We start from the raw sequence: 13657 nt of genomic DNA, 5'->3' as shown, positions 1-13657 counted from the left end.
GCGGGCGGGGGCGGGCGGCGGGGCGGCGGGGCCGGCCGAGAGCCGGTGTGCCCGTTGGCAGGGCAGCAGGTGCCGGCGCCGCACGGGCGCCTCCTCTTCCCTCCACGTGCCGCCCGACGCCTCCGAGTACCCCGAGTCGAACTCCAGGCTGCGCTCGCTGGCCGGGGGGGAGCGGGCGGCCGGGCTCCCCCCCTCCTCCTCCTCGCCACCGGGGTCCAGGCTGCAGGCCGAGTCCGCCGCCGAGGCGGGGCGCGGGGCACGGGGAGCCGGCCCCGCCGCCCTGCCGGGCTGCTGCGCTGTCTGCCGCGTGCCGTGCATGTGCGCCCGCAGCGTCGGGCCCGCGTCCCGCCGGCACCACTGCAGGGAAAGGGCGCATCATCAGCACGGTTGTCGCCGCTGCCCCCCGGCAGCCCCGCGGTGCCCATCCCGCCCTCCCCGGCACCCCGCGCTCCCCCCCGCCCCGGCTCGTGGGGGCTTCGCTGGCGCAATGGGCGTGCAGCAGGGTGCGGAGAGCGGGCCGCAGGTCCCGGCTTGCCTCCAGCCCCGGGCCCCGCTTTCCTGCGGCTCCTGCGCGGAGCCGGCCGGCGTGCAGCGGCTTGTCGGGTGAGCAAGCAGGCACCCAGCCCCGGCCGTGCCTGCGGGAAATGACAGAGGGCCACGGCACGTAGCAGCGGGCGCTCCGCTGCCCCCCCGACAGCCCCTCGAGTGCCCCGTTCGCGGCAGGGAGGCGGCCGGGACACCCCTCCGGCAGAGTCCCACTCGGTGGCACGGGGCCAGCGGCAGCCCCAGGGCACCCGCGGGTGCTGGGGTGGGGCTGTGCCCCCGCGCGTCGGCAGGGCCACCCACCCACCCTGTGCCCTCCAGCTGGGGACACCCTGGGTGACGTCAGGGTGCAGCCAGCCCCGCGCCCAAGGCTCGGGACCCCTCAAAGGCCGGGAAATGCAGGGGACCGAGGCAGCCGGGGCCGAACGGAGCACGGCCGGGCGGGCGCTGGAAGGGACTGCTGGCTCCCGCAGCCGGGCCGCTCCTCGCTCTTGAATTCCTATTGTCTGAACCCAAAAGCAGGGTGTTACGTCCGCTTTCCTTTCCGCGCTGGAGTCGCGGGAAGCTGAGTGTGCAGGAGGGATTGCTTCCAGGACCGATAATTCTGTCCTCTCTGGCTGGCCCTGACACAGCTGCTGGCAGGACTGTCCTTGTCCCTCTCCACGTCCCCGTCCAAATCCCTGTCCCCCTCCCCGCTGGCTGGGACCCTCTCATCCAGCCCTAGTGGCAATGTGCCACCACTCCGAGCCGCCCAGTCCTGCCACTGGCCGGGAACACTGGGGCAGCCGGTTGTGAGGTGCTGGGTAAGCATGTGGCAGGCCCAGGAGAGCCGAAGGGCCACCCTGTCACCGCCGTCCCTCGAGGCAGCCCAGGTGGATGGCAGGGTGGCAGCTGTGGGGGGACAGTGCCGCTGGCAGCTTGACAGCTGGACACCGTGGCCGCTGGCCACCCGTGCCCCCACACCGCCAGGGTCCCACCGGCCGCACACGTCCCCCGTGCCGCCTTTGGTCTCGCGTTCATGTCACGGTCTTGATGTCACCGGCAGCGCCCGGACGTCACGGCAGCCCCGCAGTCCCGGGGCGCCGGGGAGCGGTGGTCCCGTCCCGTCCCGCTCCCTCCCGGTGCCCGCGGCGGCACTCACCCGCTCGGCGCCGAGCTCGTCTGGGCGGGCGCTGTGCATGCCCGGTCCTGCTCCCCCGGCGCCGCTCCCGGCCCTGCTCGCAGAGCCGCCGGTGCCGGTGGCGGAGGGACCCCTCCCCGCCGCCCCGGGGCCCCGCGCCGGGCACCACCCGGGCACCGCCGGGCCGGGCGGGATCCGTGTCCCGGCCGGCAGCACCTCCAGCACCGGGGGTCCCGCAGCTCGGTGTGCCCCGCCGCGAAGGAGGGCAGCCCCGGTGCAGAGCCCCGGCGGAGGCATCCCCCGTCGGCGCCCCCGCCACCGGGCTGCCAGAGCCGGGCTGGGAGCTGCAGGAGGGAAGGGAACAGTGACCCGGGCCGCGGTGCCCGTTAATTGGGAACTAATAGCGCTTAATGGGGATCCCGGGAGAAGCGGCACTGGTTTGCAAATGAACGAGAACACGGCCAAAAATTAGCTCCCAGCTAATTTTCTCGGTTCCCGAGCGTGCCGCGTGGTGAAGCAGCGAGGGGTGGCAGCCAAACCCCACGGAGCTGCGGGTGGCGAGGGGCTTGGAGCGGCGGCGTGAGAGCGGGGGGCACGGGGGCCGTGCCCTGCCCCTCCCCTGGCCGGGACGGCCGCCACGGGTGGGGATGGACGGCGTGACGCCGGGCCGGGGTGGTGCCCAGCGGCCTTGGCAACCGGCTGCAGCTTGTCCCAAACACCCAGCGAGCCATGGGCATGCACGGACACCTCACCTTCCTCCTCCTCAGCCTCTGTGCCCCGGGTAGGTGCTTCAAGGTCACAGCGTTCGGGGCACCCTTTGCCAGATCGTGGGTGGATGACTGAGAGGAAGGCAACAGGGATGAGGCTCTCCTCGGTTGCTCCCACAGTCCTGGGGCTGACCCCAGGGTGGGCAGAGGGATTGGCAGCTCTCTGGCTGGGCTGAGGCAGGGAGGGGCACACAAGGTTGCTCAGGGCATTGTCCGGGTGTCCTCAGGGTGTCCTCAGCATTGCCGGGATCTTGCTGGGGCTTCTTTTGGCATCACTGTGGCATATCCAGACACCACTGGGGTTTCGTCAGGGCATCTCACAGAGGGAATTCTGGGGCCTCCCCAGGGCATTGCCAGGGCACACCTGGCAGGCTGTGGTGACACTCTCTCCTCTTTGCAGGGACATTTGTCAGAGCAACAGGTAAGAGCGGGGTGCTTTGGACCCAGCTGTGTCTGGCAGGGGAACCTGTGACTGCATTGGTGCCTAGGTGCAGGAGCAGAGCTCCCTAAGCACAGCTGGATGAGCCATCAGTGGCCCCTGGGGTCTTCCACCAGCCCTGCCTGACCTGCCACGCGTGGTGGCCCTGAGTGAGGACACAGTTCCAGGCACTCGCATCGCTGAGGTGACCGTGTCCTGCAGCAACTCAAGCAGCAGTCCCAATGTCACCCTGGCCAGCATCGAGCCCGACCACCCCTTCAACTCCATCGCCATCAGCTCTGACCCCACGGATGCCACCATGTTCCGGGCAGAGGTGTGGCTGGGGAACAGGGAGTGGGGCAGGAGCTGGCAGGTGCCCTGCTGAGTGACTGTGTCCCCGTGGCAGGTGACACTGCGTGCTGGTGCAGAGCTCGATGCCCGCCGGGTGAACCAGTACACACTGATCCTGCGGGCTGCTTGTCCTGGTGAGGACGAGGTGGAAGAGCGGCTCTTTGTCCGGGTGACAGCAGGGCATGTGCTGCGCTGTGACACCTCCTTTGCCAGCGCAGGTAGGAACAGGGGGGCACAGGGCAGTGGGGGCTGTGCGTGCCAGCCAGCACCAAGCCCCCACAGCTGTGCTGTGCTCCAGAAGGTGGTGTGGTGCAGGTGCTGGCAGATGTGGCACCCCGGACACCCCTGTACGCGGTGCTGCCACAGCCACTTGGCGGGCTGACGGTGAGTGGCAGCTCCCTGGGGAACCACACCCCCACAGAAGGGAGCAGCCTTGGAGACAGCAGAACCCCAGGTATGGAGCAGTGGGACAGGGGTTCCCATCACCCTCCTTTCTGCAGTTCAGGCTCCGAAACCACAACACACCACTCACGCTTACCCGCTGGGGCCTGGTGCTGGCACCTGACAATGGTTTTGATCCCAGCAAGGACACCCAGGTGGGCACCAGCAGCCCCAGGCTGGTCACAGCCACCTCTCAGTCCACTGGGGCTTAGCCTCTCCCTGGCCTCAGCTCTCCACATTCTGCTCTGCCCATTAGGCCCCGTGGACCCACAAGTGCTCTATCCCTGTCCCCATCCCCTTCTGCATCTCAAGTTGTGTCCATATCCTCATCCCTGTCTATATTCCTGCCCATTCTAGTCTCCAACTCATACTCATCTCCATCTCCACACCTCTTCCCACCTCTGTTCCTACTCCAAGCCCCATTCTCATCTCCTCTTGCCCCCTCTCCTTTGTTTCTGTTCCTGTTTCTGTTCCCATCCCATCACTGTTCCCATCCCCGTCCCCATCCCCACTGTTGGTGCCACTGAGGGCTGTCCCAGAGCTGCCCCGGTGCTGGCCCACAGACGTTCCAGCTGGAGATTGAGGTGATGGATCGTCACGGGCACAACTGCAGCAGGGCTGTAAGGGTGGAGGTGCTGCCATCACGCCGTCCCCGCGTCACCTTCCCGTGAGTGGGGTTGGGCCTGGAGGGGGGTGCTGGTGGCGCCAGGCTGTGCCACAATGCCCGCCTCGCCTGCAGTGAGCCACACCGGGCTGTGACAGTGGCAGAAGCCATTGGCCCCTTGGAAGTGGTCACTCAGGTCCATGCCAGAGGGGACAATGTCCGCTATGCCATCCTTGCTTCTGTGACTCCCACGCTCTTCACCATTGATGAGGGTGAGCAGGGCAGTGGGGATCCCCAGGGACGCCCTGTGCCTGTCCCTGTGCCCCGTGCGAGGCCACGGCTCCTCCTGCAGTGACAGGTGAGATCCGCAGCACCCGCCGGCTGGAGAAGATCCGTGCCCACCTCCTCATCCAGGCTTACAACGCGCTGCACCCCAAAGACCACGCCACTGCCACGGTCAATGTCACCGTGCAGGGGACAGACCGCCAGGCGCCAAGATGTCACCCAGCCATCTTCGTGTATGGTTCCGGGGGGAGTGGGGTGCATGGGACTCTGCTCTCTCACGTGTCCCAGGACTGGGGACAGAGGCTGAGCTGCTGGCTGCCCCACCACAGGTCCCAGGTGGCCGAAACCGAGTCGCCCGGCAGCACCTTGGTGACGCTGAGGTGCACCCCCACCAGCAGTGACAGGTGTCTGCACTATGCTCTTGAGGGGCCTCCCTCCTCCCGCTCCCACCTCTGCATGGAGGGGCCGCAGCTGAAGGTGAGAAGGGCAGTGCCCAGGTGGACAGCAAGCCCAGACCAGAGCCCAGTGGTACCCTGTAATGTGTGCTGCCATGTCAGGTTCTGGGTCATGGCTCCCTGCTCCCCAAGGCCCGCTCATTCTCCTCACTTGTCCCTCCTTCTCCCCTGGCATCACAGCTTTGTGGGACACCCTGGCTTTGTGGGATACTCAGGCTTTGCAGAGCATCTGAGCTTTGCAGGGCACCTCAGCTCTGCCTGACTCTCCCCTCCTGGCTTGGCAGGTCAACTCCACCCTGGACTATGACTCGGAGGCCATGGCTGCTCTGGGCTTCCAGTTCACGGCCACCATTGTGGTGACAGTGGGAGGACAGCCCCTACAGAGCAGTGAGTGTCCATGTCCCTAGGGTGGGAAAAGACCTTTCCCAATACCCAAACCAGCAGATCACAGAGGAAACATTCCTTCCCTGCTGCCCCAGAGATGCCCACCCCAGGGGTGGTGCCTCTGTCCCCATGTCACCCAGCTCAGCAGAGGCTGTGGGGTGGTGCCAGCATGGCTGAGCAGCTTTGTGCCACACAGCCCGTGTGCCTGTGCTTGTGACGGTGACACCTGTCAACGAATTCAGACCGGCGTGCCCCAGCAGTGCCACCTTCACCGTGCCAGAGACGGCAGCTTTTGGCAGCGTGGTGGGGCGTGTGGCTGGCACTGACCGTGACTACCCCCCGGACAGCCTCGAGTACAGCCTGGAGGGGGGGCCCGGCCCCGCACAGCCCTTCTCCATCGACAGGCGCACTGGTGAGCGCCCGGCCCTTCCCCGGCCCCCACCACACCCCACGGCACCCACCAGTTCCCGCAGCTCCCGCCTCCCCGCAGGCGAGATCCGCGTGGTGGGACCGCTGGACTCGCAGCAGCACAAGAGCTACAGGCTGGCGGTGCGGCTGACGGACAGCCACAATGACCTGGACCCCGGGAAGAGGCAGAGCCGTCTGTGCGACGTGTCTGTGCGCCTGCAGGTGCGAGGGCAGCCCCGGGTGGGCTGGGGTGGGTGCGGGGTCTGGGGGTGCCTGCCCTACCGCCTCCTCCTGCTCCTGGCAGGCTGTGCCGGACCAGCTGCCGGTGTGCATCCCCGAGGTGCAGGAGCTGCGGGTCACGGCTGGGCCCCCGGGCAGCCGCCAGCCCGTCACCCGCCTGGCGTGCCACGGCGGCCCCGACAGCGCCGGGCTGATTTACACCATTGTTGGAGGTGAGGAGCGGCCGAGGCACGGCACAAAGCGGCCCTCGCCGTGCTGTGACACTGAGCAGACCCTCTCGTCCAGGCAATGAAGATGGGCGCTTTCGGCTGGAAGGGAACACCCTCGTCTACCTGCCCAGTGACCGAGCCGAGCGCCACCCCTTTGTCCTGCTGGTGGAGGTGGCGGGCGGCTCTGGTGGCCGCCGCCGCAGCAGCGTGGTGGCACTGGTGGTGCACGTCACCCCCCGCAGCACCCCGGTGCCCCCCAGCACCAGCACCCAGCACACGGTGAGCAGAGCCCGCTGACCGGGAGGTGCTCCAGGGTCCTTGAACCTCCCGTGGCCCCTCACCCCCCTGTCCCACAGACGCTGCAGAAGGAGCCGCTGGTTGTCACGCAGACAGAGGCAGTGTGGCACCCGCCAGCCTGGTTTGTGGCTGTGCTGACCATCTCTGGTGTCCTGCTGCTGGCCACCCTGGGCTGCATGGCCCGGAGCCTGCTGTGCAGGTGAGCCCAGCCCGCCTCTCGGCACGGCTCGGTGAGCAAGGCTAAGGGTTCACGGCTGCCTTCTGCTCCTCCCGCAGCAACCGGGCCCCTGGCAAGCTGTTCCTGGCCAAGAGGTGAGTGCTGTATGACCAGGGTGGTCATACTGGCAGTTGTGTTGTCCTTGCAGGTAGCCAGGGAGACACAGCACACGGGGTATGTTTAATATTCTCTGCGTTTGACTATGGCTTGCTGTGCCAGGGAGCTGTCTCTGCCCAGGGCAGGGTGCAGCCCTGATGGGGGCTGTGGAAGCAGAGAGAGAATTTTGGCCAGCATACCATGATGTCGGTGGCCAGGCTGGGGCACAAACTCTGCAGTGGACAGGGTGGCATGGCACAGTGCTGGTGCCAATGCCTACTGCAAGGCTGGGTCCTGGCACCAGGGCTGAGGTCACTGCAGCTCACCAGGGGAGCCCCTCTTTGGCAGGGGTGAGCCCCATTTGTCAAGGAAAGCTCCCAGGGAAGAGCTGAGCAGGCTGCACAACCCCTGGAAGATCTGTGATGGTGACAGGTAACAGAGGAGAGAGCCTGGGCAGATGCTAGACCAGCCTGTGCCAAGTGTCTGCACAGCAAGGAGGAGACACGCAAGTTCATGGCAGGACAAGTCACCTGCAGTGGCATAACTGCCCCGAGGTGATGCACAGCTGGATCCAGGTTCATTGGCAAGGCCACAGTGCTTGGTGACACTGGGACTGTGGTGACCATGCAAGGGAGAAGACCCAGGGTCAGCCCCGTGGGTGGCCCTGGCAGCTCCCCCAGCACAGCATCCTCCAAGCACGAGAGTGATGCATGCCAGCACACGGGGAAACAAGTGGATGGGGTGGCAGACCTGCTGGCTGCTCAGGCACTGGTGAAAGGTGGTGGTGCTTGGGGGAGCACAGCCCTGTCACAGTTCCCTCCTGTGCCAGGGCACAATCAGGTAGGTGGATGATGGGCTTAACAGGGTGCAGCTGGCAGGGTGAAACCCGGCTGGCAAGTCGCTCCCAGCAGCATCTCGTGGGGTTGAGGCTGGCAGCTCATCACTGGCAGCATTCCCTCCCTTCCCCTCTTCCTTCTGCAGCTCCTGGGATGTGGTGGAGAACAGCAGGGGCAAGGAGGAGCAGGGGCACCCACATGCCAGCAGCCCAGTAAGTGTGTGGCAGCGAGGGTCGTGCCCTGCCAGGGAGGCAGAGGCGCCCTGTGGCCCTCAGCAGCCCCCCCTGTCTCCTCCGCACAGGGGCAGTTCCGTGGCCATGCTCAGGACCCACGTGAGTGCCCTGTCCCACGGCCCCAGCAGCCTCAGGTTGTGTCCTCCCGGGCAGAGGGGTCTGGGGACGGGCGAGATGGGGACCAGTGGCTGAGTGCTGCCTCCATCCCAGGCGCCGGCAGGGACTGTCTCTTCAGCAGCGTGGCCGGGGCTCGGCGCTGGATCTGAAGGGCTTGACTTGCCGAGGGGCTCCTGGTGACCCGCAGCCCCATGTGGGCTGTGCCGGGCAGAGCGGGGGGCACTGGCAGGCAGCTGCTGCGGCCCCCGAGGAGGAGACCCATCCTTTGTGGCCAAACCTGCTGCACACGGGGTGCAGTCACACCTAATAAACGCTGTCCGAGATTGCACGCACGGCTGGGATTGCCGTAGGGAGTCCCGCTGCCGGGCAGTGGCTGTCCTGCTGTGGGGTCATTAGCACTGTCTCGTCAGCCGTGTGAGCGGCATGACCCGGGACAAGCACTGGCAGCGGGCTTGGCACTGCAAAAAAGGTTACCAGAGCTTCGGCCAAGTCTGCTTCCGTCACAGAAGCATCTCTGTAGCCTCTGGATGTGACCCAGCCGGGGCAGCCCTGCACAGGGAGGTTATCTGGGGCTAGAAAACTCAGCCACGGGTAATTTTGACCAACTTTTGCCCCGAGTTCCGCGTCCCCCTCAAGCTCTGCAAGGGCAAACGGGTGGGATGAGCAGCTGGTCGGCAGACGGGATGGGTTGATAATTGGGAGGAAAAGTGAATTAGCGTGGGTGCAGGTGAGCGGGACGCCGCAGGAGGGGCTGGGAGCGGCGGGAGGCTTTGAAGGCGTCAGTCAGCGGGAGGTGGGAAACCGGTTATTTGAATTTCAAAGGAGCGCGCCACGGGACGCCTCCCCGGCAGCTCCCGGCGAAATGAAGGGCTGCCGGGATAAGAGGGAAGAGACTAATTTGGGGAGTAGGTGACTAAGGGGAGGGAAGGGGAGCAGGGGCCAGCCGTGAAATTTCACAGTGAGAAGGGTCGCCTGTGTGACTTAGCCTGAGGGTCCCTTTTGCGCCGAACCCACAAGGAACCGTGACCGTCTGGGAATTTAACCCTTTGTGGCACCGGAGTGGTGCGTGAGCGCGTCCCGTTGGCGAGACGCCGCTCGGAGCGGCGACCGGAGCGGATTGCGGAGCGGCCCCGGGGGCTCGGGGCGGGGAGCTCTGAGTGTGGGACGGCGGGGTGTTTGTCCCGGGGAGCGCGGAGCGCGGTTCGGAGCGGGCTCGGAGCCCGGAGGGGAGCGCGGTTCGAAGCGGGCTCGGAGCGCGGAGGCGGAGCGGCCCCGGGGGCTCGGGGCGGGGAGCTCTGAGTGTGGGACGGCCGGGCGCAGACAGGCGGCAGCGGGCTCGGAGCCCGGAGGGGAGCGCGGAGCGAAGCGCGGTTGGGAGCGCGGAGCGGAGCGCGGTTCGGAGCGCGGAGCCGCAGCCCGGCGGGGCGCGCCCAGCACGCGCGGGCCGCGCCCATTGGCCGAGCGCCCCCCTTTCCCCGCGGGAAGCCAATGAGGAGGCGCTGCCCGCGAGGGGGCGGGGCTCTGGCGGGCGTCACGTGTGCCTAACGTGCGCTGCCGTCCGCACTCGGGAAAGGGCGGGGCGGCGCTGCGCTTGAGCGACACCGAGTTTGACCTATCAGCGTCCCGAAGGGCCCCCGCGGGGCGGGACTCGGGTGCGGACTGGCGCGCCGGGCCACGGGGCGGGCCTTGGACGGCGCGGTTGCTATGACGGCCAGCGCCGGCCCCGCCCGCCCGGGCGCCGCCATCTTGTTGTTGATTCGGGCGGCGGGGAGCGGCGGCGCTGGGGCTCCGCGTTCCGTGTCCTGGCCGGGCAGGCAGCGCCGGCCCCGGTGAGCCGGGCGGGCGGGGACTGGCCAGGCTGCCGGGCGGGGGGCTGAGCCGAGCGCGCTGCCGTGAGGTGAGACCCGGGTGCGGCCCCGTGAGGGGAGAGGGGATACACGGGCACGGCGCCGTGAGCGGCCGGGGTGAGGGGCAGCGAGCACCGGGATGGGCCTGGAGTGGCGGGGTCCGTGCGCGGCCCCGTGAGGCGGGGCTGGGGGAGGCGGCACGTCCCCGTGTGACACCGGGCGCGCTCCCCGCGGGCCGGCCTGGGGCACGGCCGGGGCGGGGCTGCCGGGCTGGGCAGCGCGGGGCCGGGGCAGGGCCGTGCCCAGCGGGCACAGCCAGCGTCCCCTCCCTTTGTGCCCTTCCTTCCCTTCCGCAGGAGCTGCGCGCAGGAAGGAGCTCGGGAGCCGCGGCGGTAACATGAAACCAACATGGTGAGGAGGCTGCTGGGGCCAGGGGCCCGTCCGCGCTGCCCCCGGCAGGGAGGGGTGGGTGGGTGGCCCCGGGAGCGCTGCCTGCCCCGCTGGGGACACCTGGCAGTCCCCGGGGCAGTGCTCGTGGGTCTGCAGACCTCGACCCGGACCAGCCTTCCCCGGGGCTTTCCAGGGCGGGTTGAGTTAGGGTAGGTGGTACTGGGTCCATATCCTTTAGTATGTGCTGCTTTTGTCATTTCAACATGTCTTGCTCTTTTTTTGCTCCATCTGCTTTTCCTCCCTTCAGGTTCACCTGGCTTAACTTGGTGTTCAGAGCTTCCAAAGCTGGATTCCAGTAATTGGCCTTTGCTAAGGAAACACTGATTGGTGCAGGAATGGTGGGGGCTTGGGTTTCTGTTCATCCTTAGTGTAATGTTTCTGTGATTGTTAGGGCTATCATGTAAACATAGTTAGTAGCTTGTCTCACAAAATAATATGCAGTAATGTGTTGTGAAAGTCCCATTATAGTGAACTGTCGCCTGCAGCTGATATGCTAACACTTGTGTGTGTGGTCAGGCTTTTGATGGAGAAAAATAATGGTGTTCTTGTTGCTTATCACTGAATTAAGATTCTGGCTTCCTTTATATAGAAATTCTGTTGTGAGCTTCAAAGTGTTTTAGAATTAAGTGTACCAGTTATTGCATGTTGTCACTGTAATCCTAAATAGGTCTCCTAGTCCCATGTAACAATTTCTTATTATTTTGATTGTAAAGTATTTTTCTGGGTTAGTTTAGCTCTGACCTAAGGTAAGTGCTTTGTTTTGGAGCTGGAAGGAAAGTCGTAGGTTGTGAAAAGATTTAGTTATGAGCTGTGTAAAGCACGATAATATTTGGTTGCTTTTTCAACTGCATCAAATCCTTGTTTTGTCCATGGATTGAATTGTCCTAATGCTAATATTTCTTTTCCTTTCTTAGAGGGTCTTTCATACCCTCTCAGCTTTTTCAGCACAACCATTTCCAGGTGCATGGGTGAACAACTGATGCTGTTAGGCTGATGTGAAATGTCCTTTTTCATGGCCTTGCCTTTGCTTCCTGTCTAGTAAGGACTTGAGAGAACAGGGGAGGTGATCCTTAGCTCCTGGAGGGGGAAGCTGATGTATGCAAGGTTATTAGCATAAGAATCTTTGATGGAAAGAGTAGGATATGCTGGTGGGACCCTCTCCTGGACCCTCTGGTTTTTCATTAGGCACTTTGTGGCAGTTTCTTGCATAGAAGAAGAGCAAATGAACATAATTATCTGTTGAGATGAGAAAGGGGACAGCTTTTAAGATCTGCTTCTGATCACCAGTTCCATGTGTGGTTTCACAGGTACTTCAGCTCATGTAAGTACAGACTGCAACCCACAGGAGGTTCTTGCCTTGTTGCTTATGTCTGTGCAGGTGAGAATCAGAGTGCCCTGACTTACAGACTGATCAAGCTAAAGAAAAATTGTTTTTCTACCCAGCTTTGTGGGTGTATAAAGGATTTTGCAAGTGCAAGGGAAATGGGGCTGGTGCTGGAATGGGGTCTTATCTGAGTTCAGGGTAATCTGCAGTGTGACTGTGTACAAATGCAACAATGTATTTTGCATATAAATATAATTTTAAACCATATTTTTACATATATTCAAAAATTAAATGAAACAGTAGTGCCCATGCTTCTCTTCTACTTCTGTGAATCATCGTGTGCCTCATCATCAGGTAGACAGCACTGGACATGTCCTTCTTATAAAAATATTATAGAAGGAAAAGTTAGATGTGCTTTGAGATCCCCTCTCTTGGCAGATTGTGCAGGTCAACTGACTTGGAAGTTATTCTGTCTTGCATTGCACGTAGTCAAAAGTCAAGGTTAGAGTAGCAAGCACTCAGAGGTCAGAAAAGTGGCCAGGCTGGAGTTGTACCTGTGCCCTTAATCAGCTAATTGGCCTTTTAAACAAGTGTTATGATTTCTTCTTAATCCTGCAGTCGTGCGCTCTGCTCATCCCATCTGAGCTGCCTGGTTTGTTTCTTTCCTTTTCTCCCACAAATGCAGAGCTGATTCCTTTTGGGTAAAGTGATCAAACTCTGAAATGTGACCTTGTTGAGCTGGGCTGGTGCGAGATGAGGAGCCCTGTACAAGCTCGGGGCTGTTTGTTGGCCATCTGCTTACAGGGCACAGTCTCTTTGGTCCAGTGGTTCACCAAATGTTTGTAAAAATGTTTGATCACTTTTCAGGTTTCAGTGTTTAGTTAGTTTCTCCGTGCCTCAAGGTTTTTGTGGGTCTGGTGGATTCTGGCTGGCATGCTGGGTGCAGGATGGCACTCACTGTGCCTTTCATTAAGATAAGAAATGTAGGTGCTAAGTTTGAAGTGGATATCCAGAACCCATGCTCTACAGGAGGTGTGTTTCTTCCATCTGTGGTTGAAATGCAGATACTGAAGCCGTGGAAAATCTGACAGAGGCCTTGATTATTGCAGTGTAACCCAGGCACTTTCACTCACTGTCAGTAGATTCCCCCAGTCTGTCCATCAGGGATTAGCTCATAACGTGTTGGAGATGTGAGCATTTCAGTGGAGTGTTAATGCTGTATTTGTAGTCTCAGAACTTAGTATTGACAAAAAGCTGCAGCCTGATTTGTTTGCTCTTGCATTTGCCCGTGTCACATTGGTGCTGGGCAGGGTTTAGCATTGAACTTGACTTGCAGAGTTTGTGTGTGGCTCTCTGCTTACTTGTTTGTATACTGTGACATGCCTGGAACAACTGGTTTTATTTCTGACCTCTCAGTCTTTGAGAGGGAATGTATCAAAAACAAGTTAGTAAGTACAGAGGGTCCCTAGTGAGCTCGAGAAAAGGAGCAAAAGAAAATGCGACAGAACCCTCTGCAAGAGTCATGTCAAGCATTTGTGTTACGTGCTGTAAACTGAAGGAGCCCTTCAGCTATATGGAGGAGCAGCTAGCAGTCTCCCTCATTTCTATTCCTGATGTGACAGGAATGCAGAGCAGGATGCTGGCCAGTGTTTAATATCAGGTTTGTTGCTGCTGTCGTAGGGAGGGGGGGGGAGGAAGAGGAAGTGTGTGTGCGTGGCTGCTCGGTTTCTGTTTTGCAGGCATCGCCTGTGCGCAGCGTTGTGCTGTTCTGATGTGGCAGCAGCTGTTATTTTTGGTGTTCCCAGTGTGCTCTTCGGGTAGATGTGCTTCCTAATAGATGCAATCCTCTTAATCAGTGTGTTGGGCTGCCTGTGCTTCCTGTGTAGTCCACGCTGGTGTGAACCACTCTGCAGATGGTACTGAGGTGCAAGTCCTTTGCCTTTATGTATTTCCACAGGCTCCTCTGTATGCATTTTGAGTGGCATTAACTGTGTGTAAAAGACAAGCTTCTTAAG

General features: G+C 62.2%; 3 protein-coding genes across 5 annotated transcripts in view; 2 read left to right on the top strand and 1 right to left on the bottom strand.

Moving 5' to 3' along the window:
• The window catches only part of INKA1 (inka box actin regulator 1), a 2467-nt gene extending 681 nt beyond the window's left edge, over positions 1 to 1786 (bottom strand). The window contains exons 1-2 of one of the 2 annotated variants that reach the window (XM_039695417.1): positions 1685 to 1786; positions 1 to 357 (exon numbers count right to left, since the gene is read on the bottom strand). In XM_039695417.1, coding sequence (XP_039551351.1) covers positions 1 to 357; positions 1685 to 1723 — 396 coding nt within the window. In that variant the 5' untranslated portion in view covers positions 1724 to 1786. The remainder of the gene's footprint in view (positions 358 to 1684) is intronic. The other variant, XM_039695418.1, reaches the window with a different exon arrangement.
• Positions 1787 to 2392: 606 nt separating this feature from the next.
• Positions 2393 to 8353, top strand: CDHR4 (cadherin related family member 4). The gene is made up of 19 exons (XM_039734191.1): positions 2393 to 2444; positions 2986 to 3182; positions 3255 to 3417; positions 3498 to 3583; positions 3700 to 3795; positions 4204 to 4307; positions 4380 to 4516; positions 4597 to 4762; positions 4859 to 5006; positions 5269 to 5371; positions 5565 to 5780; positions 5859 to 5998; positions 6081 to 6228; positions 6302 to 6504; positions 6582 to 6721; positions 6799 to 6834; positions 7817 to 7883; positions 7973 to 8003; positions 8115 to 8353. Exons 1-19 carry the CDS (start codon positions 2393 to 2395, stop codon positions 8168 to 8170), a joined length of 2289 nt encoding a protein of 762 aa, XP_039590125.1. The 3' UTR covers positions 8171 to 8353.
• Positions 8354 to 9737: 1384 nt separating this feature from the next.
• The window catches only part of IP6K1 (inositol hexakisphosphate kinase 1), a 37099-nt gene continuing 33179 nt past the window's right edge, over positions 9738 to 13657 (top strand). For both annotated transcript variants that reach the window (XM_039695597.1, XM_039695598.1), the window contains exons 1-2: positions 9738 to 9850; positions 10225 to 10279. The gene's annotated coding sequence lies outside the window, so the exon portion shown is untranslated. The remainder of the gene's footprint in view (positions 9851 to 10224; positions 10280 to 13657) is intronic.

Source organism: Passer montanus, unplaced genomic scaffold, assembly GCF_014805655.1.
Source record: "Passer montanus isolate IOZ18808 unplaced genomic scaffold, ASM1480565v1 scaffold9, whole genome shotgun sequence".
Lineage (NCBI taxonomy): Eukaryota > Metazoa > Chordata > Aves > Passeriformes > Passeridae > Passer > Passer montanus.
Note: the sequence above shows the minus strand (reverse complement) of the source record. Positions and strands in the feature narration are given on the sequence as shown.

Bases quoted from the DNA above. Each gene is read 5' to 3' on its own strand.
- CDHR4 (XM_039734191.1), top strand. From the start codon at position 2,393: ATGGGCATGCACGGACACCTCACCTTCCTCCTCCTCAGCCTCTGTGCC. The intron at 2,445-2,985 runs GTAGGTGCTTCA...GTCTTCCACCAG, and splicing joins CCTCAGCCTCTGTGCCCCGG to CCCTGCCTGACCTGCCACGC. The intron at 7,884-7,972 runs GTAAGTGTGTGG...TCCTCCGCACAG, and splicing joins ACCCACATGCCAGCAGCCCA to GGGCAGTTCCGTGGCCATGC.